Source organism: Mesocricetus auratus, unplaced genomic scaffold (genome assembly GCF_017639785.1).
Source record: "Mesocricetus auratus isolate SY011 unplaced genomic scaffold, BCM_Maur_2.0 Super-Scaffold_100019, whole genome shotgun sequence".
Lineage (NCBI taxonomy): Eukaryota > Metazoa > Chordata > Mammalia > Rodentia > Cricetidae > Mesocricetus > Mesocricetus auratus.
The window spans coordinates 4,999,051-5,023,239 of record NW_024429200.1 but is presented as its reverse complement, the minus strand read 5'-3'; the positions used below and the strand labels follow the sequence as shown (position 1 = coordinate 5,023,239).

At 40.6% G+C, this 24,189-nt stretch overlaps 1 protein-coding gene across 8 annotated transcripts in view; it reads right to left on the bottom strand.

Moving 5' to 3' along the window:
* The window catches only part of Dgki (diacylglycerol kinase iota), a 445,999-nt gene that overhangs the window by 92,194 nt on the left and 329,616 nt on the right, over positions 1 to 24,189 (bottom strand). For all 8 annotated transcript variants that reach the window (XM_040728459.1, XM_040728462.1, XM_040728460.1 and 5 more), the window contains one exon: positions 1,346 to 1,425. In XM_040728459.1, coding sequence (XP_040584393.1) covers positions 1,346 to 1,425 — 80 coding nt within the window. The remainder of the gene's footprint in view (positions 1 to 1,345; positions 1,426 to 24,189) is intronic.

Below are 24,189 nucleotides of genomic sequence, written 5' to 3'. Positions count from 1 at the left end.
TCCTCTGGAAGAGCAGCAAAGGCTCTTAACTACTGAGCCAGCTCCCCAGTTTATAAATCCTCCCTGCTGCATTTTTTAAAACTAAGGTTTAATGTATAACATTGCACAGTAAAATGTAGTATTATTTTGAAAACCAAGATACTATAGGTTCTTTACATTTAGATTAGGACCCAAATTGCATGCTAAATGCTCACAGATGTCTTGTTCCTTAAGTAGTTACCCACACTAAAAATAGCTAAACAAAGCCACAACTATAAAATTTATTGGCTTTCTCATTCACACTGGTATTTAGATTTTGGCATTTGTCCCTAAATATCTTTTGGTTCACAATTATACCTATACCCTTAAGAATTATAAGGATGAAATTAATTTTTAGAACCACCAGAATATGCTTCCTACACAAATTCATTTCTAGTGAAATATAATACTCAAAAATAAATGGCCACAAGTTAACAGCTTTGTTTGTAATTCATTTATGCTCATTTGGTCATTATGTGTTGAATGGAAGAGAGTTATTACTCCAGGAGAACCCTTTCAAATCACCTATTGGTTTTAAAACACAAATATTTCAATCAGCACCATTTGAGAAAAGATACTCTAATGGGAATGGAAGCTGTTCATCTGGAAATGACAAAGGAGAGAGTAGAGAGAGATATTTATGCTGCCACCACTCCTGGGATGGATATAGTTACCCACCCCCACCTACCATACACATATACACACAATTTTGTCATAACAATGGAATTGTAATGATGAGTTTGGGTCTCTTGACTTCGCTGGCTCCTGAGAAGGTCATACATGAAATTGCTTCCTTCCTATTCCTCAGTGGCAAGCCCAGATTAAGGGGAAATTTACAGGTCAACAAATTATCCATTTGGTTCTGATATATTTCCACAAATAAGAAGTTTCTCATTCCTATGGAAGAAGTTTCATCTTAAAAAACAAAATCTAGCTGTCTCTGAGAGAAGTCTGTTCTGGACACAGAACATCAAATAGCCTCAAATCTCTAGGTTCTCTCATTATTTATTAGCTCTTTGGAAATTCTCAATAGCTAAAAATATACAGCTATGTAGCCTGGCAAGAAGGCAGAATTTCCAAGCTACAGTATAGCCATGGAATACACCAGGGCATCAGCAGCTGTAGGGCCTCTCTCCCAGCAACCAGTAGAGGGGACCAATAGTAGAGTTGAGAGGGTGTGTGTTTAAAGAACAAGGCTACAATGCATTTCCCCATCTCACGCATACTTTTAGAAATACATACACACATATGCATATATGTACATAGTTGATAATTTCTTATTTAAGGAAAAACCTAAAGAGACTAAATAATAAGATAATCAACTCACCTCCTGCAGGCGGTCTATGTACATACGGCAGGTCTCCAAATCACAGTCTCCACGAACAACTAGAATACCCAGTGGGATGGCTGAGGGAGGAGGGAAAAAGAAAATCTAAAATAACATATCTTGTCTTTAGACTGACTTAAATGTGTTTCTCCTGGGTACAAAGGAATCTTACAGGCGTTATGGGAATCTGGACGCAACCATGAGCAGAAGTAAGTCTGCTTGGTGGCCATAGGGAGCTCTTCTTCCCAGCTGGTACCATATATTTACCTTGTTTGACTCACTTAATCCCCGCCACCTGACTTTTATCTCCTTGGTCCTGATATGAAATGTAATATCTAATATTACAATAGCAATGAGATGGCGGAATAGGGCAGCTGCTCACTGCCAGCTGATAACGAATGCCTGCATTTGCAGAGAATAGCGTGAAGGCATAGCCCGAGGAAGTAATTAATCATTCAGGATTCTGGACACTCAACCCTTTCCCCTCCTGAACACACTAGCCTGGTCTTTTGACACACTTGCAATAGCTTGCTCCTTTTGAAAACTGAAGCTATGCTCTGCTGGATGGGTACCAACAGAATTAATTACCTAAAATTGAAGGAGGAGGAAGGGGAGGAGGAAACAAGCCTGGGGACATAGAAAGAAAGGATTCCTGAAGATAATTAGTTATAAACCAAAGTCATTATAATTAGTTATAAACCAAAGTGATTCAGCATTAAGTGTGGTAACATCGAGGCCTTGAGTAATGTTAAGGAGAAGTCTAATTGTCCACTGACTTAGCTCTCCATTTAGGTAACAAAAATGTCACACTGGTTTTAGTGGGCAGACCCTTCTACTTCAAATAAAAGCATTGAATTTTCTGAAATATTGAAAAATATTCCTCTTTCCCCAAACAAAAAAAGTTCACATTTCTTATTTTAAAGTATAGTTACAATATTAGATCTATGATTTAACACAAAAAATGTCAAATCCATCAGCAAGAAAGTAGCAATCAGCTATATGACTGTGGTGCTAATGCTTTTCAAGTCTTTAATAGATTAAATTTAGTTCTAAAACTTCACTATCAACAAATGAAATTACAAAGCTGGGGCTATAAAAAATTAAAAACAAGAAAAATATGCATTAAATATATAAAAATATCTTGAGTAACTCTCAATGCAGTAAAGGAATAATAAATAAGTAAATAGTAAGTGTGACATAATTTATACTAAGGGTGTTCTCTGAAGCATGTGTAGCCTCTTTGATCTTTTATCTGAAAAAGCAGAGATGGTCCCAAGAAGTTCCCAAGAAGAAGAAACAGCCCCTTCATGAAAATTAATCCCTGGGTTGATGTCCAGCAGGGAGCACAGATCAGTACCACTTCTTTCTTGCAGGGTCCTCAAGCACCAACCTTTGGAGCAGCTATCACCTTGCTTGACTACGGAAGCCTGTGGGTGAGTCTGAATCCTCTCCCATCAAGAATAAAGCCTTTATATCTTTACTCTCCCTGCATGGTAAAGAAATGGGAAGTACTCAAACAGTGTGAGTAAAAGGGAAGTTGATGAGTTAGCCCTCGTTCACATGTGAAAGGGAAGAGTGTGCCTTTACACCACACATCGTTTTTATGGGCCAGACAAAAGTAGAAGCAGGGAAATAAAGAACCCATACGGGTCCCAACTCACTTTTGGTTATTCTTCAAGAAGCTGAGTGAGTCGAGATGCCGCTGCATGCCATATGTTTGGAAGAATAACCTTGGATGACTATAGCTTCCTTCTTTTTGACAATAAAGTGAAGCATTAAGAAGTTTTAGAGTAGCACCCAGGCGTTGTGGAAAGGAACAGAAAGAAAGTGAGATAAGAGGAGTAGGTGCCTCTTTAAGGCACTCACTATGTGAATCCTCCAGGCATAGTGTGCTGTAACACCAGCACAACACAGGCTGAGTCACAAATTACAGCCCCCAGTGAGTTCCAGTGAGAGCCACAGAGTGAGACAAAAGAAGGAAATTGCCCTCAACTATAACATCAGATAATTCCAACCGTGGTAACCCTCAGAGCCAAGAGTTAAATAATGCTTTAACAGTTGAAGAATGGCAAGGAAAGCTAAAATTTTGGCCTAGGTATAGAAGTAAGTCAAAAATTGTAGAAACTGAATATAGCTGTATTTCAGGTAGTTTGCATGGAAATCTTGCTAATATGCAAAATACTTCCTCTTAGTTTCAACTGTGGAGAGGTAAAATTCAATCTATACTTGTCTATTTTCTTAAATTTGGAGATAAATTTCATAGAAATTAAAAATAATCCTTCTAATACCTCTGACCGTCAATAATTAATACCTGGAGTTACTCTTGTCTGAATACAGACTAACCAATGTACCCTAACTACAGGTAGTTACATGATGAATGTTCATGGTAAAGAATCGACCAGCAACAGCTGGAAAAGCTGTTTTTCAAAGATGTGTAAGTCATTTCCACTACATGCAATAACTGACGGCTTCTGCCTACTATTGAAATAGGTGACTAAAAATAACTATATATCACTAAATAATACTTAGCTAATGCAAAAAGGAAAGATAACCTCTCTCTCCACTTTACTGCATGGTTGCAGTCAGCAATCACATGCACTCTTAGAAGGGAGCAATGTGCCCATGGCCCCTACTCCCCACCCAGCACTGTTTTGGACTTGAGAACTGCTTAGCTTAGCTCTTCGTTCTTGCAATATTACTCGGTGCCTATCAGTCTAAACTTGAAAACTATCATGTTTAGAAAAGGTATTTGCAGAATTTTATGAAGATGAAATTCCACACCATATTTAAAATTGAATCATTAAACCATCAATGTTGGTTCTCCTTCACTACCTTTTGGGCGTCTTCCATTAGAAAATGGTATCATTATATTACAAGGATCAGCTAGTGTTAGAAGTTCCATGATTATATCCTTGTTTAGCTAAAAGTCATTTCCACTCCTTTTGCAAATGGGGAAAAATGTACTACAAAAATGTCACAGTCACCTTGATTAGGGACTTAAGAGATAAAAAGAAACAAGAAACTTGTGGGAAATTAACACCTTCCTTTTGAATTATTGATAACCAGCTGCCAAACTTCATGCCAACATTTCCTTCTCTTTATTTAAGAATAGCAAAAAGAATGTTTCCAGCCCGGGCTTTAGTGTCCCTGCAGCTGATTTGATTCTTTTTCTGATCATCTTGGAGACTCCATCTTCAATAAGTACCAGAAAATACTAATTCCATATAATAGGATAAATACTGGTTGGAACCCACAGTTTCTAACTAAAGAAATAAAAGCTTCATTCTTGAATTAAAATGACAGATTTAGCACACTTACTTCTCTTTCATCAAAAATGTTACCGAGCTGTAGTAAAAATTTATTTTTTAACATTAAAAAGGATGCAGTATTATCAAGGAGAACAGAGAAACAAGAAGTGGGCCAAAGATTAGTGACCAAGCCAGGGTCCATCAGAGCCTACCCCTAAAGGTGTACAATAGATACAAAACACTGGAAATACACCAGGATGTAATTACGCGGTATATCTGGCATCACCACTCGCAGAAGACAGAACACACCTGGAAGTAAGCTTAGACAGGAATTCTAGATGCTGACAATCAGGAATTGAAGATTTCCCATAACTGGCCAGATCTAATCCAATCAACCATGATTTTTAGATTCTAAATAAAGTGTCGATAAGTTACTGCAACTTAGTTATTGGAAATTTTCCTGATGAAAGATTTTTTCTTTTTGTATATTTTCATATATTTAACTGTATCCTCTGAGTTTAATTCTTATTTCCAGCTTGTTATTTTTATCTTTCATTAGATAATTTATCATCTAAATTAAATATCCTAATAAATTTTTGGAAAATATCAAAGAGAACTAAAAGCACAGTAAAAACAGACTAAGAACTTCAATTTTTGATGGAAGCCATATCAGAGAGGTAAACAGTACATACAAACAACAAAACTTCTACTGCCTTCCAGGCATTTGAATTTTTTCATACTTGCCTTTGGCTTTATCTGAAGCTATTTGAAATTAAAGAAACACATGGGAATGCTTTGGGCCTCCAAATTTCAGCAGATTATAAAAAAAGATTCCCTCTGTATCAGGAGATCCTAAAGGGTTACATCAGAATGAAATCTCAGTGTGAACATCAACAAATCTAAAACTCTCTCAACACCAAGAATTTAGAATTCTCTCTGAAAAGAGAGAAGAGGGGAGAGGGAGGGAGAGTAAGGAAGGAGAGAGGAGGGAAGGGGAAGAGAAAGGAAGGGAAGGGAAGGGAGGGAAGGGAGGGGAGGGAATAGAATGGAAGGGGAGGAGATAGGAAAGGAGAGGAGAGGAAGGGAGGGAGAAAAAAGAAAAGGGAGGATCCTCCATGGGCTTTCTCTAAGTACCACCAAGAATGTGAGAAACTAAGGGGAACAGGACCACTGAAGTGGGAGTGCTTCCTGTTAGGTCACTAGATCCCTCTTACCCCCTCATGCTAGGCATAGTTACTATCTAGAAAATGAGGAATAATTGGCAATTTGCAGAGTACAGTGACTTGGAACTTCATTCCCTCATGGGGGCTTGCCAAAATCTAGCATCAAGTAATCTACAGTCTTGGCACGAGGAAAGACTCCTTTGAAATCTGACGAACCCAAGGAGTAATGAGTTAACATGGTGGCAGGCCCACCCCCACCACTGGTTAAGGTCCAAGGCAAGAAAGTTACACTTGAATTTCATGTACCTCCACAGGCATAGTTTTAACACAAAGCTCCAAAATTGTGAGAGTAGGATACACTTTCCTACTTTTCTTTTTTTCCCTACTTTAAATAGACCTTTGCTGGTACCCGAAGGAGGTATCAGAATCAAAATTCTTGTAATCTCTGGAGTACTGGGGAAAAGCACAGTGCTTGTGACCCCTTCTCTTTCCATCACATGCTCCAAGAACACTAAGACCCTGAATGTGTGGACAGACCAGAACACACCTCAACATTCTCCAAAGCCCATGCAAACAGTTCCCTGTACCAGGGCTTGGCTGCATTCATACTATGTACTGTCCCTTTGAGACCTGTAAACATCCAAAGAACAGGCTTAGGGCTACCCACATTGTGAGCCCCTAAAGCAGAATCAAGAAAAGCAAGAAAGTGAAGCCTTTCCCTCAGTACTGAATAATCCAGGAAGCAGGGCTAGGCTGGAAAGAGCATGGCAGGACATGCTAAAGTTGGGGCTCTCCTCATAAGAACCTAATGGAAGCACTGACTTGGAATTCTCAAGGATCAGGTTGCCTGTGTCACATGATGAAGCTTGAAGTCCAAAACCTTTACCAAGAATCTCAGCACCCCTGGTCATCTGTACATCTCTTGCTTGCAGTATTTTTTATTTTTATTATTTATAGGATCGTGTGTCTTTGCATGAGTATGTATACATGAATGTGAGTGTTTACAGAGGCAAACAGAGGTCACTGATGCCCTGGAGCTGAAGTTGCAGGCTATCTGAAGAATGTACTGGAAACCAAACCCAAGTCCTCCGTAAAAGCAATAAGTGTTCTTGGCCATGGAGACGTCTCTCAAGCCTGTCTCTTGTGTTTAACAACGAGCAGAAATGTAGAAAATGATCAGAAAACTGGGACATCCATATAACACAGATGCTAGAGAGTAAAATAAAAGATGAAATAATATGCAATGTATAAGAAAGAAAAGCTCTGAAAATATTATCATTAATAGAATTGCAAAGTTTTGAGAAAATGGATCCATCTATGAAATCGAAGAATGATTTGATGATGTTAGAAGAAGATGAAGAGTTTGAAGGGACACAGCCTCACACAGAAAACAACCAGGCATACCAAATACTTTGAAAATTAAAATTTGATGGAATAAATACAGATCTCAGTCAAAAGGCCAGGAGATAAAGTTGAGATAGGCAGGAAAAGTAGAATACTAGGCAGTCCAATATCCAAAGTGTGAGTGAACTTGAAAAAATAAGGGAACTGTCAGAAAATAAAACATTGGCTTCCAAACTGAAAAGCTCTACCAAGCATCTGGCACAACAATAAGAGGACACACTCCACTGTGAAATGTAAGCGTACTGAGGACTAATGTTTACACCTCTCTGTCATGGTCAGAGAGGCTTCTCTATGGCTTATACAGAGGAGAAAGCAGGCGACCATGGCCAGCCAAGGCCCTACACAAGATGACTGAGAGCTCTGCCCTAAACAGGACAGTTATAACATCCCCTCTGGGGCTTAGGAAACACCATCAAAGAGGGAGCAGAAAGAGGGGAAGGGGCTGTCAAATGTGGTCTTCTGGGCCTGATCTAGATATTGCATGCTTACAATAATCTTACAGATCCTGAGGCTGCCTATACTGAGCCTCCACAGACTGAGCCTGTCCACAGCCATCACGAACTAACGAGGGACTTATGTGGCCTCATCCCTCCCGACTGAACTATTACTCACAGATCCTGCGGGAAGGACGGCCATCATCATGGGTTCTGTACCCACTGGAGAGTCCAATAGGATAGTTCCACACCCACTGGAGACAGGCTCTGAGATTAAAATTCTTGGGCTACTTACAGTTTACTCTCTCTCTCTTCTGTGCTGTGATTAAAGATGTGAGCGCTTTCTTCCATGTTCCTGCTCTCCTGCTATGCCTACCATTTGTGTTAAGCTTCTCCACCACAGTGGGGATGTTTTTGCCATTGGCATTTTGTTTGTTTGTTTGTTTGATTTTGTTTTGCTTTGTTTTCAAGACAGATTTTCTCTGTACAACAGCTTTAGCCATTCTGGAGCTGGCTCTGTAGACTAGGCTGGCCTTGAACTCACAGAGATACACGTCCCTCTGTCTCCAAAATGCTGGGATTAAAGAAAAGCACCACCACCTCCTGGCTACCTTAAAATTCAATTCAAAAGTTAAATGCATCTGGTATTTTTACATCAAATTTAACCAAATGGTTCTAGACACCTGGAAGCACCACTACAAACAGGGACTATAGTAATAAAAAGTTTGACATTTAATTTGTTCAATGTACAGTATTTACATTACTGAAACCAATGGTGAAAAAACAGTGATAAAGAAGAAAATCCACATTAAAAAGTAGAGGTTCATAGTCTTACAATGTGCTAATTATCATTAGCACATAAAATTAAAATATAGCACAGCTTTCTATTACAAAATTCTTAATCATCTGAGTTACATTCATTATTTACTACCAATTTATATGCAACATTTGCCAGGACTGATATCCATCACAATGTTTACCCCTCTGGAACTATAAACCAAAATAAACCCTCTCCCTTCAGTCTCCTTGGTCGTAGTATTTTATCACAGCAACAGAAATGTAACTGTCTTATTTTGATTTCTATTACTGTGATAAATACCAAGAGCAAAATCAAGTTGAGGAGAGGGTTTGCTTCACCTAGAAGATGTCAGTCCATCACCAAGGGAGGTCAGAACAAGTGCTCAAGGCAGGAACCTGGAGACAAGAGCTGACACAGAACCCATGGAAGAATGCTTCTCCCTGACTTGGTCACCATGACTTATTTGGAGGACTTTCTTATGCAACTCAGGACTGCCTGCCCAGGGATGGCACCATCCTATCACACATCATCAGTTTATCAAGAAGAGGCCCTACAGGCTGTGGGAACAATAGATCTTGGCCAGAGGCCCACTTCCCCATCAGCCTGGGAGCAGGCAGTTGTAACCCACCGACTGCAGAGAAGACATGTTTACTAAAAACAATACGGTGCCTGTAAGAAATGTTTATCGGAACAATGAGTTCCTGATGTTTTCAGAAGGGCTCGCCCACAGGAACACCCTGACCTTGACCTTTCCAATAACTAACCTGACCCCCCCCCCCCCTCACCGCATCTGGTGTCAGGACATAGAAGCAGCCAGGGTAAGAATAAAGTGAGAGGCTTCTTGAAGTTTTCTTGGAGCCTTCTTGAGGCCTTCTTGAAACTTTCTTAAAGCCTTCTTTCACCACCAACTGGTCTCTGTGTCATCAATCCCGACACCCTCTGTGTGTTCTCGGACACAGGCTGTGCAGCAGGGCGCGGCATAGGCAATCTGACTTAGACATCATCTCAAGTGAGGTTCTTTTTCTCATATAACTCTAGTTTGTTGAAATTGGAAAAAGAAGACAGTAACTATCTTAGTCAGGGTTTCTATTGTTGTAAAGAGACACCATGATCATGTCAATTCTAATAAAGGAAGGCATTTAATTGGGGCTGGCTTACAGTTTTAGAGGTTTAGTCCATTATCATCATGGTGAGAGGCATGGTGGCATGCTACCAGACATGGTGCTGGAGAAGGACCTGAGAGTTCTACATCTTGATATACAGGCAGCAGGAGACTGTGTAGCACACAGGGAGTAGCTTGAGCATAGGAGACCTCAGAGCCTGATCCCATAGTAACACCTGTCTTCCAATAAGACCACACCTACTCCAACAAGGCCACACCTCCGAATAGTGCCACTCCCTGTAGGACAATACATGAGTCTATGGTGGTCATACCTATTCAGACTACCATAGCAACTAATACAATATTCTTAAAGTAAGCACACTAAGGACAAAGACTGCATGTGCTTCAAGAAAAGAAATATCAGATCACATACAAAAGATCGGTAATTAGAATGTCTTTTAACTTCTCAGAGATAAATACTAGTAGAGGAGGAAATAAAGCAGCAGCTGGCAAAGTCCCATCTAACTGTTGACACTGCACCTGGACACATCCATCTACAGACTCCATGCTCAAGAACAGAGCAATCCAGTCTCAACAGGAAATGAAAACAGCCTCACAGTTTTCAAGTACGTTTCTGAGTTTGTGTTGGGCTGCATTTCTATGGTTGTCCTTGGCAGCATTCCCAGGTCATAAGCTGCATAATCTACACCATTAAACAAGTCCAAGCGTGAATAAAGAGCAAATGCCCTTCAGTGAGAAGTCATTGGATTATTCACCCCAGTAAAAGTTGAGTTTTGTTTCAGGACAAATAAAAATGCATGTGATGGAACAAATGGCTAACTTCAAGGTCAAAGGGTGTGAGCAAATGGAATATTCTGGAGTTGGCTCTAAGATCCCAGGACAAGCGAATCCCAAGATAGATGTGCATAAAATAGTCATCACTAAGATTGTTTGTTGTATCATTTACAGAGCTAGCTTTCAAAACAATGATAGGATGCAGGAAAGCCTAAACTGCCAGCTAGGTGTGTGTGTGTGTGTGTGTGTGTGTGTGTGTGTGTGTGTGTGTGTGTGTGTGTGTGAGAGAGAGAGAGAAAGAAAGAGAGAGAGTGCATGTAGGTGTAAATATACAATAAAAGAACAGCAAATTAGTCCCAGATATGTTTTTCCTTAACCCATTCCTGAGAACAAGAGTTAGATCACAATAAATTAGAAAAGTTGTAAAGATTTTCTCTTCCAACAGCATTTCCGCCGGGCGTTGGTGGCGCACGCCTTTAATCCCAGCACTTGGGAGGCAGAGGCAAGCGGATCACTGTGAGTTCGAGACCAGCCTGGTCTACCGAGCGAGTTCCAGGACAGCCTCCAAAGCCACAGGGAAACCCTGTCTCGAAAAACCAAAAAAAAAAAAAAAAAACCAACAGCATTTCCATTTAATAGTGGAAGCCATCCTAGCACCTGCCAGATCCTTCCCAGAACATATTTATCATGATGCCCCTTCCAAACCCTCTCAGAATGAGCATTATGCCCTCTTTGGGAAACCAAAGCCAGACAGTGCAGAGATTCTTTACAATAGTCCCAGGCGCCTTCTCTAAAATTCATTGCATTGTTCATTTTTTTTTCTACAGAGAAAATTCAGTTTGCTGACCCAGCCATTATCTGATTTAGCAATGTGTGTATCAAGAGGATGACATTACAAAACCCAGAATAATAGTTATCTTGCTAGAAACAGCAGGAGGAGGTACATGGACTGCAAAAATAGAAACAAAACAAAAACCAAGAAACATCATACAACAGACACATTTTTACTTTGATATCAATCTTGAAACCACTCTGTTTTACATATATAGCACTATGGTACATTATGCACACAAGCTAGATTGAGTTAAGGGATGTCCATGTAAGTGGTATTGCCCTTTTCTGTCCGTGAGAGTGACAAGAAGAGATAAACAGTGTATCAGTGGACTAAATAAATAAGATCTGCTTTTTACCACTGTGATGGGCATCATATCTTTGGAATAACAGGAGACAACAAAAGGGCATCCTGCCCTCCTCTCACTCTCTCTCCTCTCCTCCTTTCTCTCTTCTCCTTTTCCCCACTTCTCTAAACTGGGATACACCTCTTCAGCTGTCTGATGTCAAAGCTCTTAGTTTCCCAGTCTTTGAACTGATGACTTTACAGTAGCAGCAGCACTACTTCAATACCAGCTCTTGGGCCATCGGCTTCGAGCTGGGATGCTGTGGACTAATACTTCCATGCACTGTGGATGTATATTTCTCTAAACAACTGGCTGGTGGTAACCAGGCAGGAACTATAGGTAGGACAGTCAAACTGAGAATGCTGGGAGGAAAAAGGGAGGAGTCAGTAGAGTCACCAGGAGACACAGAGGGAGGGAGACATGCTGCAGGACATGTGGTCATACACAGATTACTAGAAATGGGTTTATTTAAGATGTAAGAGCTAGTTAGTAATAAGCCTGAACTATCGGCTAAGCATCTGTAATTAATACTAAGCCTCTGGGTGGGTTGATTGGGAACTGGAAGGTGGAACAGAAACTTCTGCCTACTCTGGGAGGTACCCCACTGGTGCCTGTGCAGCTCAGGTCTCCAAAGAGGGGCTGACTATGCCACAGTCTTCCCTGTCTCTGGCTTGCAGATGACATAGGGTGTGGCTTGCCCTCCATAACTGCACAAGCCAGTAAGTACTATTTCATAATAAATCCCTCATATAGCTATGATCCCTGATTGTTCTGTTTCTCCCATGAATCAGCCAGGGATAAACCAGCAAAAGAGACACCAGGCAATAGCGAAGCTTTGGTAAACTCAGGTATAGAAACTGGGTACAAACTGTGCAGTTAACTGGTGATTCAGCTCTGAGGAAATCACACAAATGAGTCCTGTCCTGCCTCTCCCAAAGGCTTCATACAAAACTCCAGTAACCCCTTTCCATGTTGCCACTTGTTTAAATCTCACATAATCTGGAATGTGATTAAATTCGTTGATAAATACATCACCCATTTCACATGTTCATGCTCTGGATTTTGTGTTTGAAATAAAATGCCAATGGGTCACACTAATTAATTTTTCTTCTGTCCTTGTAGTTAGGACTACTTGAACTCATTATTCAAATTTATGCTCAATGGTGCATATATTAGCACTAGTCTTCCTTGGTAAATTCTAATGTTGCAGCAGCCAATCCACAGAATACTCTATTATCAACAAGAAACTTCTAATGTCTCCAGGCACTAACATCAAACACATCAAGCATGAGATCTAAAATATGTATCTCACTATAAACTCCAAACAGTCCAGGAAGCCGAAGTAGTCTTGATATCTGCCTATGGGATTGAATTGCTCAAACTAGTGAAAATCAGAGTTAAAGGTTATACTAGATGGTGCATGAAGTTTTAAGGAAATTTGAAAACTATTTTCTAAGCTGGGCAGTGGTAGCACATGCCTTTAATCCCAGTACTCAGGAGGCAGAGGCAGGGGGATCTCTGGGAGTTCAAGGCCACCCTGCTCTACAAAGCTACACAGAGAAACTCAGTTTCAAAAGATAAAGCAAACAAACAAACAAAAAACTATTTTCCAAAGATCAAGAGAGTTAGTGCAAAATCTAATCAAATAATTTTGCCAAGTTGGTGAATTATTTGATTGAAGAGACACAAAACCCTTGCCCCTGTGCTGCCCTTTCCCAGGGTCTCTGAATGAATTGTTCTGGTATAATGTTCAGGTGTGCTGAGCCCCTAGAAAGCCCATGATAATTCACAATGCATAGAATCCTACACTTATTGCCCTTGTAAGTTTCATGAGTCCCCGGATGCTGGGCTAAGCGAGGCACACCCCTCCACCTAGCCACAGCGCTATGAACCCAGTCTTACCTGTTCAGAGAAAAATTATCATTCATTGTTCTAGATGAGCAACTCATTCTCCCCCTTTAGCAAGACCAACCTGGCCAGAATAGACTTTCTCTGCACAAGCACTCTGGAAGCATGACATAAAGTGTGCTGTGTTAAAGTTGGACTCCTTGGAGTCATGCCTCGAGGGATTTGATCTATAACACGACGCACAGTTTACATGAGTCTCAGGGTAGACAGGGCCGAACTGAACTAACAAGATGCTGATAGGAAAGATCTTATGCTCGACGGAGGAGGGACAGGAAGTACACAGAGGAGGGAGGAGACTGAACATAGGAAAGGAAAAGGCGGCAAAGGAGAGACAGAGGGGGAAAGGCTTATTAATGCAAAAATATCTGTTTATTCTGTTATTGTCTTTGCTACAATGCTGGGAAGTGGATGACCATCATTCTCAGAAAGGCTAGATTACACACACTCAATAGTACAACCACAAACCAGAGCAAGGCAGTGCCTTGTACTTTAGGCCACCCACTTTGTTGAAGCCTTATGTTCAACAAGGTTTAAGCACAGAAATAATATGTAAACGTAAGTACTGCGTGCTCTGAAAGACAGACTCTCATCAATGTCAATACTGAACTCAGGGCAGTGAGGGACAGAATGGCCATGAATAGGCCTGATCTGTCATCCAGCAAGCTGCACAGGGAAAGCTGTGAACAGGCAGGACCAAGAGCATGAAGCCCAAGGCTGTCCAGGAGAGCAGGGCCAGGGTATGCAGAAGCTATGAGCCAAGCCGCATGTTTCTGCATGAACACGTTTGGTACCTGGAGAGACCCTTTCAAAGCTGCCTCATTTTCAACAGACCACCTCCTATGCGATTGACAGACCGTGAATGTAGCTTGCTATGACTAGATAACCCTCCCTGGAATTCAATGTTCAAGGAATTTAAGTGTATGTGTTTGACTTTAGGCCACAGATGCAGTAAGGGTACTGTCAACTTTAATCAAATTTGTGGTAGACTATCACACAAGTTGATTTGCTATTAAAATCCTCACATTGGAATTTCTAACATGGAATTTAAAATCCGATTGAAAATTAACATACTCTAAACAGGAAACAAATCCTACATACTCTCTTGAAGTGTGGAATGTATGATACTACAGATAGAAAAGACATTTAAAGTGTTTCCCATTGATTTTTTGAATGAATGTTCACTAAACATTTATTTATAAATTGTTATTCATTGGATAGCAGTGCTGTCAATGAGTTGTCACATACCATTTTGATGGTGAATTATCATTGGCAAATAACTACATTAAGAAAACAGTAATAATTATAGGGCCAGTGAACTTAGCTTGCCCTACATTCTACTGCACAGTGTGACAGTTCACTGCAATGAATAAGATCATTATGCCTGCCTTTGAATTATCATAAAAATTAAGAAGTGCCTGCAAAGCACTTACAGAAAGCAAATCCATCCTGTAGTCTCCTTTCAGACTTCCTAGAGTCTCACCATGCTTTTCTCCTAATTCTATTATCAGTATAAACACTCAAAAAATTTCAGCAGATCATATGTAAGACCTTTGATAACAGATAATGGGGGGCATCAGAGTTCATCTAAACTAACTAAAAGAATACAACAAATCTATATGGTCAGGAAGGATCTGCAGCTGGATGCCCCATGATCTAAGCAATGGTCCTTGGGAACAGAGCAAGAAAGAACTTCCTCTGACGTCCAGCTCACATGAAACTGATTAATGGGATTAATAAAACAGAAGAAACTCACAGTTGTTCATTCATTCTCAGAGAGGTACTCTGATATGTTCAACAAGGTATCAGTGTGGAAATAAATGTATTAACATGTTTGAAATAAAAACATTTTTTAGTTATCTGACATTTCTGCTATTACAGTATGCACAAAATTGCAGCTAAATGGGACTATTTATTTATTCAGAGCACAAACAACTATCTCCAGAGGGATCCTGCGAGGAACATGTGACTTCTTAGGGAAAAGTATCTCAGAAAATCCATGGGGTTTGCAGTTACCTTTTAAGTACACAGTAGAGACTGCAGAGGTTGCCCAGGCTTTTCAAAAGGTTGTCACTGTGATGGGCAATGTTAGCTGTCAACTTGACATGACCTAGAATCACCTGGGAAGAGTTTCAGTGGCACACTGTCTAGATTAGGTTGGCCTATGGGTATGTCTGTGGGGGACCCTCGTGTATATGCTAATTGAAATAGGAAGACTCAGTGTAAAAGTGAGTAGTGCTTTTGCTGGCCCTGGGCGGGCCCTGGGCTGTGTGAGAGGAGAAAGTAACTGAATGTAAGCATTCATGAACTCATTCTCTCTCTGCTCTTGACTCTGCATGTGATGGCACTGGCTGTCTGAAGTGTCTGCCAGTGTGATCTCTCCCACAATGACCTGCTGTAACCCGGGACTGAAACTAAAATTAAATAAAACTTCTTCTTTCCTAAGTTGCTTTTGTTAGGGTTATTTTATCACGTAAGAGGGAAGTAAAGCTAAGACACCAGTTTCTAATGAGACTAATCAATATAATCATGGAGATAAAAGGTCATAAACTAGGAAACATTGGACAGTAGATTAAACTATCAAAATACAGGCACTAAACACAAGCAAGGTGCTTCCTGTGAGCACCGTGCAGACATTTTATAAAACTTGACATTTCCTTAAGGATTAACTTTAGACTTGTTGGCAAACAACAGGGCTTGTATCAAGTATTTCCTACCTCTCTAAAAACTAATACGCATCAACAAAGAAAAACATAGCCCTTTGAAATTAAAAATTAACACAGAACAGAAGCTAGGTGAGCTTGGGCAGGCAATGATACTTTAGACACAGTATCAAAATTGCGGTATGTGAAAGAAAATGTAATTGTATCAATATGAAAACAGCTCTATGGAAACACGGTTAGGAGAGTGAAAAGGCTGGGAACAAGTCTTTGCAAAGCTCATACCTGACAAAGGGATAGCACTCTCAATGCATAGATCCCTCCCTTAAGATTCAACAATAAATTATGTGTTTACCTAATTATTCTTTATCAATAAAAAATTAGGACTCAGATATTGAGGTAAGAACCTGAAAGATCAGAGAAGCAGGGCAGCAGCCACCCCTGACTTCCTGCCTGTTCTCTGCCTTCCTCCAAAAGGGCAGGGATCCTCTCTAAGCTTCTCAAAACCTTTATGGCTAATTTCTTCCAGCTAATGGCTACTCTGTCCTCTGACTCAAACAAACTTTATTGTCACAATGCAATTAAAATATCATACAACAAATAAGAGAAGCATTTAAAAGGGCTACTTTCTTGCTTCCTGGGCTCTATAGATATCACTCCAACTTAGACACAATAAACATAAATTTGAAGCTGGGATCTGTATAGGAAAGAGAACATATGTACAGTCTTTGTATTTCTGATGCCAGAATGTCTCATCAGTGGGATATTTTCCAGTTCTATCCATTTTCTTGAATATTTCACATTTTTCCTTTAGTATTGAATAGAATGCCACTGCATATGAGCCATGCTTTTACTATTCATTCATTTGCCAGTTGATGGACTGAGCAACGGTTGATGCAGAGACACGCAACTGGTCAAAGTGATGAGAATAAGTGACCACTGGGCATTCATCAATAAACAGAGAATCTAAATCATCTGTGGCAGTTTGAAAGAAAATGGCCCCCAAAGGTAGTGGCACTATTTAGAAGGTGTGGCCTTGTTGGAGTAGGTGTGGCTTTGTTTGAAGAAGTGTGTCACTGTGGAGGCAGTCTTTGAAGTCTCATATATGTTCAAGCCACGCCCAATGAGATAGACCACTTCCTGTTACCTGAGTCAAGATAAGGGTTCTCAGTTCCTGTTCCAGCATCATGTCTGCCTGCATGCCACCATGTCACACCATGATGGTAATGGACTAGCCCTCTAATTAAATGGTTTTCCTTTATAAGAGTTGCTGTGGTCCTGGTGTCTCTTCACAGCAATAGAAACCTTAACTAAGATACTATTTCCTCCAAAGGACCATGAAACATCAAGGAAGAGGAAGTGGAAAGACTCATGAGACTACGGATGCAGAGGAATGCTACGAAATGCTGTCTTTTAGATATGTCATGGCCTTGCAATCATAAACACACAGCAGCTGTCACTACTTACACAAGACTGAGCTCTCCAACATTCTACGAGTGGGGTGGGGATCATGAGGCCCCACCCCTCCCTGAGGAGCTTTACCATAGTTCATGTTTTGTCATATAAAGTTAAATATAGTTTGAGCATGCATTCCAACATCATTCCTTTGCAATGAACTAAGCTGAAAATTCTGTCCACACAAAAATGTATACATGGATGTTTACAACATCCTTTAGAAAATGGTTTCCAAAATGTGGATGCAACCATGATGTTCTTCTGTAGACAAATAGATCAAGAATGGCTGCATGTCCATACGATGCAATACCAAGCAATAAAAAGAAATGAAAGCCATATTAGAATTTTAAATACGTGCCTCTGAGTGACAGACATTAATCTAAAAGACTGCCTACTGTATGGTTCCAACTATAATATTTTAAAAACCAGTAAAATTATGGAAGCAAAAGAGATGGATAATGGGAATGAACACTATGAAATACTGTATTATAGGCACAATCTGCCCATAGCACTCATGAACTCACGGGCCTATGACTGCTTGTTAAAGTCAAGACTAAACCCCTAAACATTGTCAGAGATGTGGGAAGGGCTTATGAGACCCAGTCAAACCCTGCCCAGAAGAGGCTGTTAGAGGAGAGGAAGTCTGTTATGTAGCCATTGTTAAATTACCAATTCTCCAATCCATGCCTACATGGGTGATCCCAATTGAGCTCAAATAAGTCACAAGGTAAAAATAAGAGACAAAACAAAAATGCTAAGCATGGAGGTCCTGGTTTGAGAAAGAGGACTGGTGTAATAAATGGAGGATAAGGAAAGGTGGGAGAAGAATGTGACCAGAAAATGTCACATGTACATTTTCACATGTAAAGTGATCACATGTGAAGTGACCAAAGAGTAAATTATAGGACAATCTAAAACAAGTTGGGGCGGGGCATCTAGTAGTAGACATATGCTAAGGTGAAGAAAGACAAACATGGTACAGTCAAGAATACTTTTAGAGTAACAGACCTACTGCGTATGACAGTGTGTAGTAGACTCAAGCCATGATACATTCAGAAACATGTGATGTACCATCCTAGTTCCTGGGGCACCATACAGGTCAATGCTGGTAACAGGGGTTGCGGTGGGGATTTGAGGAGAAGTGGGTGTAAAAGAGGGAGTATAAAAACCTCTCTATTTTCTACTTTAATTTCAAATAAGCTTAAATTTTCTTTAAAAGGCATCTCCTAACTGTTTAAACATGAGCAATGCTCTGAGTTTGCTGTAGGCAGGTACTTTGCAGATAATAGATAACTGACTGATAAATATGTGTTCCTCCCTCACTCAGCAACAGTGCTAACACTTACTCAAGAAGTCAAAGGGGTGGTAGGAATTAGGGACTGAAGATGGAAGTCAGGAAGGAGAGGCCGGAATGGAGGAAGGGTAGAAAACCCTAAGAGAGGGTGGTAGGAGATGTGTGGAATCTTCCCACTTTACCTCATTAGCTTGAAATATGCCAAGGTTTCCAGAGATTGAATTTTTACCTGACGTCTGATAATGAGACAGAATCAATTGACGGTATTTCAGTTTTCCCCAACCTGAGCCCAGGGTATATTTTACTACTACCTGGCATCGTTAGCAGTTCATTGCTTACTTGGAACTAGCAAGGACCTCTAATAAGCGGATTAGCATACAAAAGGGAAGCAGGCTTCCTATGAACAGTATGCCTTGCCTTGCCCTGCTATGTCTGCGATCTGTGAAAGATTTTGCAGCCTCTAGGTCTTGTGGTTGAAATTTGAATTCTGTAGTTTAAGCTAAAGCAGGGCCTGCCTATCGTTAATTTAAAACATGAGTCACAAGATAAAAAGCAAGCTATGCAGTTTTCATTGGGCTTCGTTAGAGGGTAAGTTTCCCAAGGCATGTTTTCTGGAAACTAACTGGCTCTCCACAAACCTAGGCTTCAAATTATACTGAATTCTGCTCTTTATCACAATAGCACTCTACCTGAGAGGGTATCTCCGGGAACATGAAACTTGCATTTTTAAATCTCCATAAATTCTTCTAACATCTGTAATTTTTCATGGAAACTTCTGGATTTCCTTTTCTTTTACATTGGCAAACACATTCCACGTATAAGGGACTGTGCAGAAGTATTTTCAGGTCTATAAGTCATTCAGTGAATCACTTCAGAAAACAGGCTTAAATCACTTTCTGACACCAGAGGCCACTATAATATATGCTAGGAGGTGGGCGTTCAGTATTGAGTAAGGTACAATACCTGCATTGAAGGTGTCAGTGAACTTTGGGGAAGAGATTTGTGTATATAAAACACCTTGCTATTGTCAGCTTTCTGATGGGGATTCCTGTGGACAAATTCTAAAGTATGTTTAGCGTTCTGAGAAGCTGCACATTACCCAGGACCAGACAGACTTTCACAACGAATGCTCCCTCTAGTGACAAATGGTAGATTTTCCATAAGGGGAAGAAGGATTTTAGACAAAGAAAATTGTAATCCTGGGCCATCCCTGTACTGTGAAATCTACAGCAAGGCCCAGGAAGGAGCTCATGGTCAGGAATTAGGAAAATTAGCCTGCACAGAAAAAACAAGAATGAGAGATGAGTTCAAAGACTTCATTGTTAGCTAAGATGACTATTGCTGCGATAAAACACTGTGACCACAAGGCAAGTTGGGGAGGAAAGGGTTTATTTGGCTTACACTTCTTTTATTTTATTACACTTTTTATTGGAACAAGCTTGCTTCCCATGTTAGTCCCAGATCCCTCTCCCTCACCTCCACACACACTCCCCAACCAGCCCACTCAGTCCCCCACCCAATCCCCACTCCATTCCCTAGGGAGGGTAAGGCCCTCCATGGGTGATCTCTATAGTCTTTCATTTTGTCCCTGGGAAGGCCCAGGCCCTCCCCAAAGTGTCCAGATAGAGAAAGCATTGGGCTTACACCTCTATAGCACTGTTTGTCACTGAAGGAGGTCAGGACAGGAACTCAAGCAGCTCAGGATCCTGGAGGCAGGAGCTGATACAGAGGCCATGGAGGGGAGATGCTTACTGGTTTGTTCTCCATGGTTTGCTCAGCCTGCTTTCTTATAGAACCCAAGGCCACCAGCCAAGAAGTGGCACTACCTACCATGGACTGGGCCCTCTCTGACGAGTCACTACTTAAGAAAATGCCCTACAGGCTCCACTAAAGCCAGATATTATTCAGGCATCTACTTAATTAATGTTCACACCACTCAGATGACCTTAGCTTGTGTCAGCTTGACACAAAACTGCCAGGAAACAAACCAACAGGGCAGTTAGAACGGGCTCAGCCGGAAAGTGGACTGAGTTGGATCCTCAGGACCAACATGAGGAAAGAGGAGAACTTATTCTTAGAGTTGTCCTCTAACCTCCAAATACATGTTGTAGCACATACACACAATGCATACACACATACACACACACAATGCATACACACACACACAATGCATACACACACACAATGCATACACACACACAATGCACACACACACACACACACACACACACACACACACACACACACAAATAAACTAAATACAGAAACAAACGAACAGGGTGAGTGGACGTCAACAGGTTTTTAACAGGAGATGAAAGTTTCAGATCTACACTGACAATGACAACTTTAAGGTTACCAGTTTGACTAAGCTTTAGACAGTGTCCTCTGAATTCTTATTTTGTAGAATATTTACAGAAGCAAACTTGCAATGATCATTTCTTTCTGAAATGTAAACCTTTCTTACCAGTTTTATAACCTAGCAATTGAAAAGGTGGGAGATCTGAGCAGTGCTCAACAGCATTGAAATGTGACCATCATGAAAGAGAGAGCCCTTACCTGGTAATCTACCAGTAGTAAGAGCTTCCATTACTGGTAATAAGATGCAACCAGTGTCTTAGTTAGGGTTTCTATTGATGTGAAGAGACACCATGACTACGGCAACTCTTAAAAAGGAAAACATTTAATGGGGAATGCCTTACAGTTTCGAAGGTTTAGTCCATTATCTTTATGGAAGCAGGCAGGCAGACATGGTGCTGGAGAAGGAGCTGAGAGTTCTACATCTTGATCTACAGGCAGCAGGAACAATCTTGGCTAGATTTGTGTTCATAAGATCGCAAGGTCCACCCCCACAGTGACACAATTCCTCCAATAAGGCCACACCTACTCCAAAAAGCCACACCTCCTAATAGTGTCACTCCCTATGGGCCTAGCATTCAAACACATAAGTCAATGGGGCCATACCTATTCAAAGCACCACACCAATAAACACAGATAGGCTATCACACTAACAAACTTCCCACTAACATCCCATATGTTTTTCTACTAGCTTACTCCAGGGCATCAAAAAGTTCCCCATCTTTATCTTTGACAAAATTTTACAAAAATAATTGCCAGTAATAAAAAAGGCAATTGTATGGAAAACAAGATGAGTACCCCAAGATGAGCTAGAAAATGATTGTAACAAATGGCATGAGTAAGGGTGATTGAAATCTGAGAACTTCTCCATGATCAATTAATTGAAAAGAAACAGGGGAGCAGAGGTCACTCAGGAATGGTTTATGTGGCTAGGGGAGCACATCTGTTTCAGCTCCAGAAGATGAGGAAGGTGCAGGAGGGTTACACAGACATCAGAGGGAAAATGGGCAAGAGAATTATATAAAATCAAGTAGACATGAATGATGGTGAGTTACAAGACCACTTCAAAGGCAGCTTGACAGTACCCCCAAGCATCAGGATAGGGCTCTTGAGTTATAGACAGAAATGGAAAAAACTATTCTGATGGCTATAGAGCAAAGATCAGAGGGAGGTGAAGGAGGAAGAGAGTCCTTGACCTCTCTGGACACCTCCTAACCTACAGCCCACACTGCAACATCTCTGGGGTTAGCCACCAATAGACACTTTGATTTTCCTCTTAACAAATCATTATCACACTGCACAAGGTATATGGAAAAATGGATGTGAGGAAGTAAAAGTCCAGGAACAAAAGGGATGTCCCAACCTCAGTTCCTGGACAGAGATGAGCAGATTCAAATATAAGCCCAGTGACTGGCACTATTTCAGCTGCATTTGTTCTAGTTTTCCCTCCTGTTTCTGATGAATGTGGTTTCTATACTGTCAGTGGCATTCCAAGAAAGACAACAAGCAATAAATCTCATATGCCTCTTTCTTCTCTTAAGATAGTGAAAACCAAGAGTCCAGGCTGCATAATATTATGAAGTAGCATCATTACCAAAATTAACATGAAAGTCTACCATCATAATGTAAAATCACTACTTTAATAAGGATTTCTACCACCATAATGCAAGTTATAGTTCGATAACAAAAAGATCGGCAATCCCTTGAAATTCACATCAGTATGGTGGTTGTGTCAGAATCTAAAATCACCCAGAAGAAGGGTCTCTTGACCTGCTCTCGTTGGTGGCACCATTCGTTAGGCGTGAGTTCTCAACTCTAAAATAGAGAAAGCAAGCTGAGTGCTAACATGCACGCATTCATTCTCTCTGCTCTAGACTGTGGATGTGACTTCAAATTGCTGTAGCTATGAATCCCAACAACAGTGGACTATTACTAGGACCTGTGAGTTAAAACCCTTTCTAAGATGTTCTCATTAGTGTAACTTATCACAGCAAAAGGAAAGAAAGTAAGACATCCAGTGTTAAAGCCAATCAAATAGCCTTTGTCTATGAAGTTCTGTAAATAATAAGCTGGACAATGGGCACTTGAATACAGTATAAGCTGTATTTTGGGGTTGTTTGTTTTTTGCTGTTATTCTTTCCCTAAGTACTCCATCAAGAAATTTGTATTTGCAAAAGTCTTAGATATATGCACCAACCATTACTGACACTGTACTGCTAGCTCTCAAGTGCTTTGGGGGTGGGAGAGACAACAAAAACTTAACTGTGACATGGAAATAATTAGGCCAGAGCCAAAGTCAGGCAAATAAATGTGAAACTCCAGATGAAGTTCCTAAAAATTATTCATAACTGTATCCAAAACTTAAAGGCATAAAATTATGATGATGACAGACACACTAGTCCAAATTGTTTTCACTGTTTCAACTTCATCTCATCAATTACCCTGTGTGGGGACAGCCAAGGTCACCACTAAGTAGATGCTAGAGACTTAGTCATGTAGTTCTGCATTTCTGAGCTGATGGGACACGTGTGGAAAATTAATGACAAGGCCTCAAGTCTCTTTCTGGAAGCAAAAAGAGTAAACCAATTATGAACAGAGAGTTGCTGTGTTGAGATGTGGGACAGGGCAACTGACACCCTACAGAGGCCTCTCATTCTGCTCTTGGGTGACTGCAGGAGAATGGCTGCAACTATCAGATGCTAAGAAAGAGTGCTTCTCTCCTCTGTGAACTGTGATGGGCCTGGGGCTTGAGCCACGTAGGCCCTGGGGCCCAAGCCACAAAACTGGCACATCATTTTGTGGTTCTGCAAAGAGCTTATTTTCAGAGCATCACACACATTTCTGTCCCTGCTTCTGTTCAACTCAGTGTCATTACCAATTAACTTGATGCCTACAGAAGAAATGCCAATCTTGTTGAGAAGCAAACTCTGATGTCATATCTACTGACTATTATGTAAGGGTAGAAATTACAGCTGGAATTTAGGTTTCCTTGAGTTTAGGTTGTAATTCCTCAAATTTCAAATAAAGATTGCTGGCTTGGCAACAGTTCTTG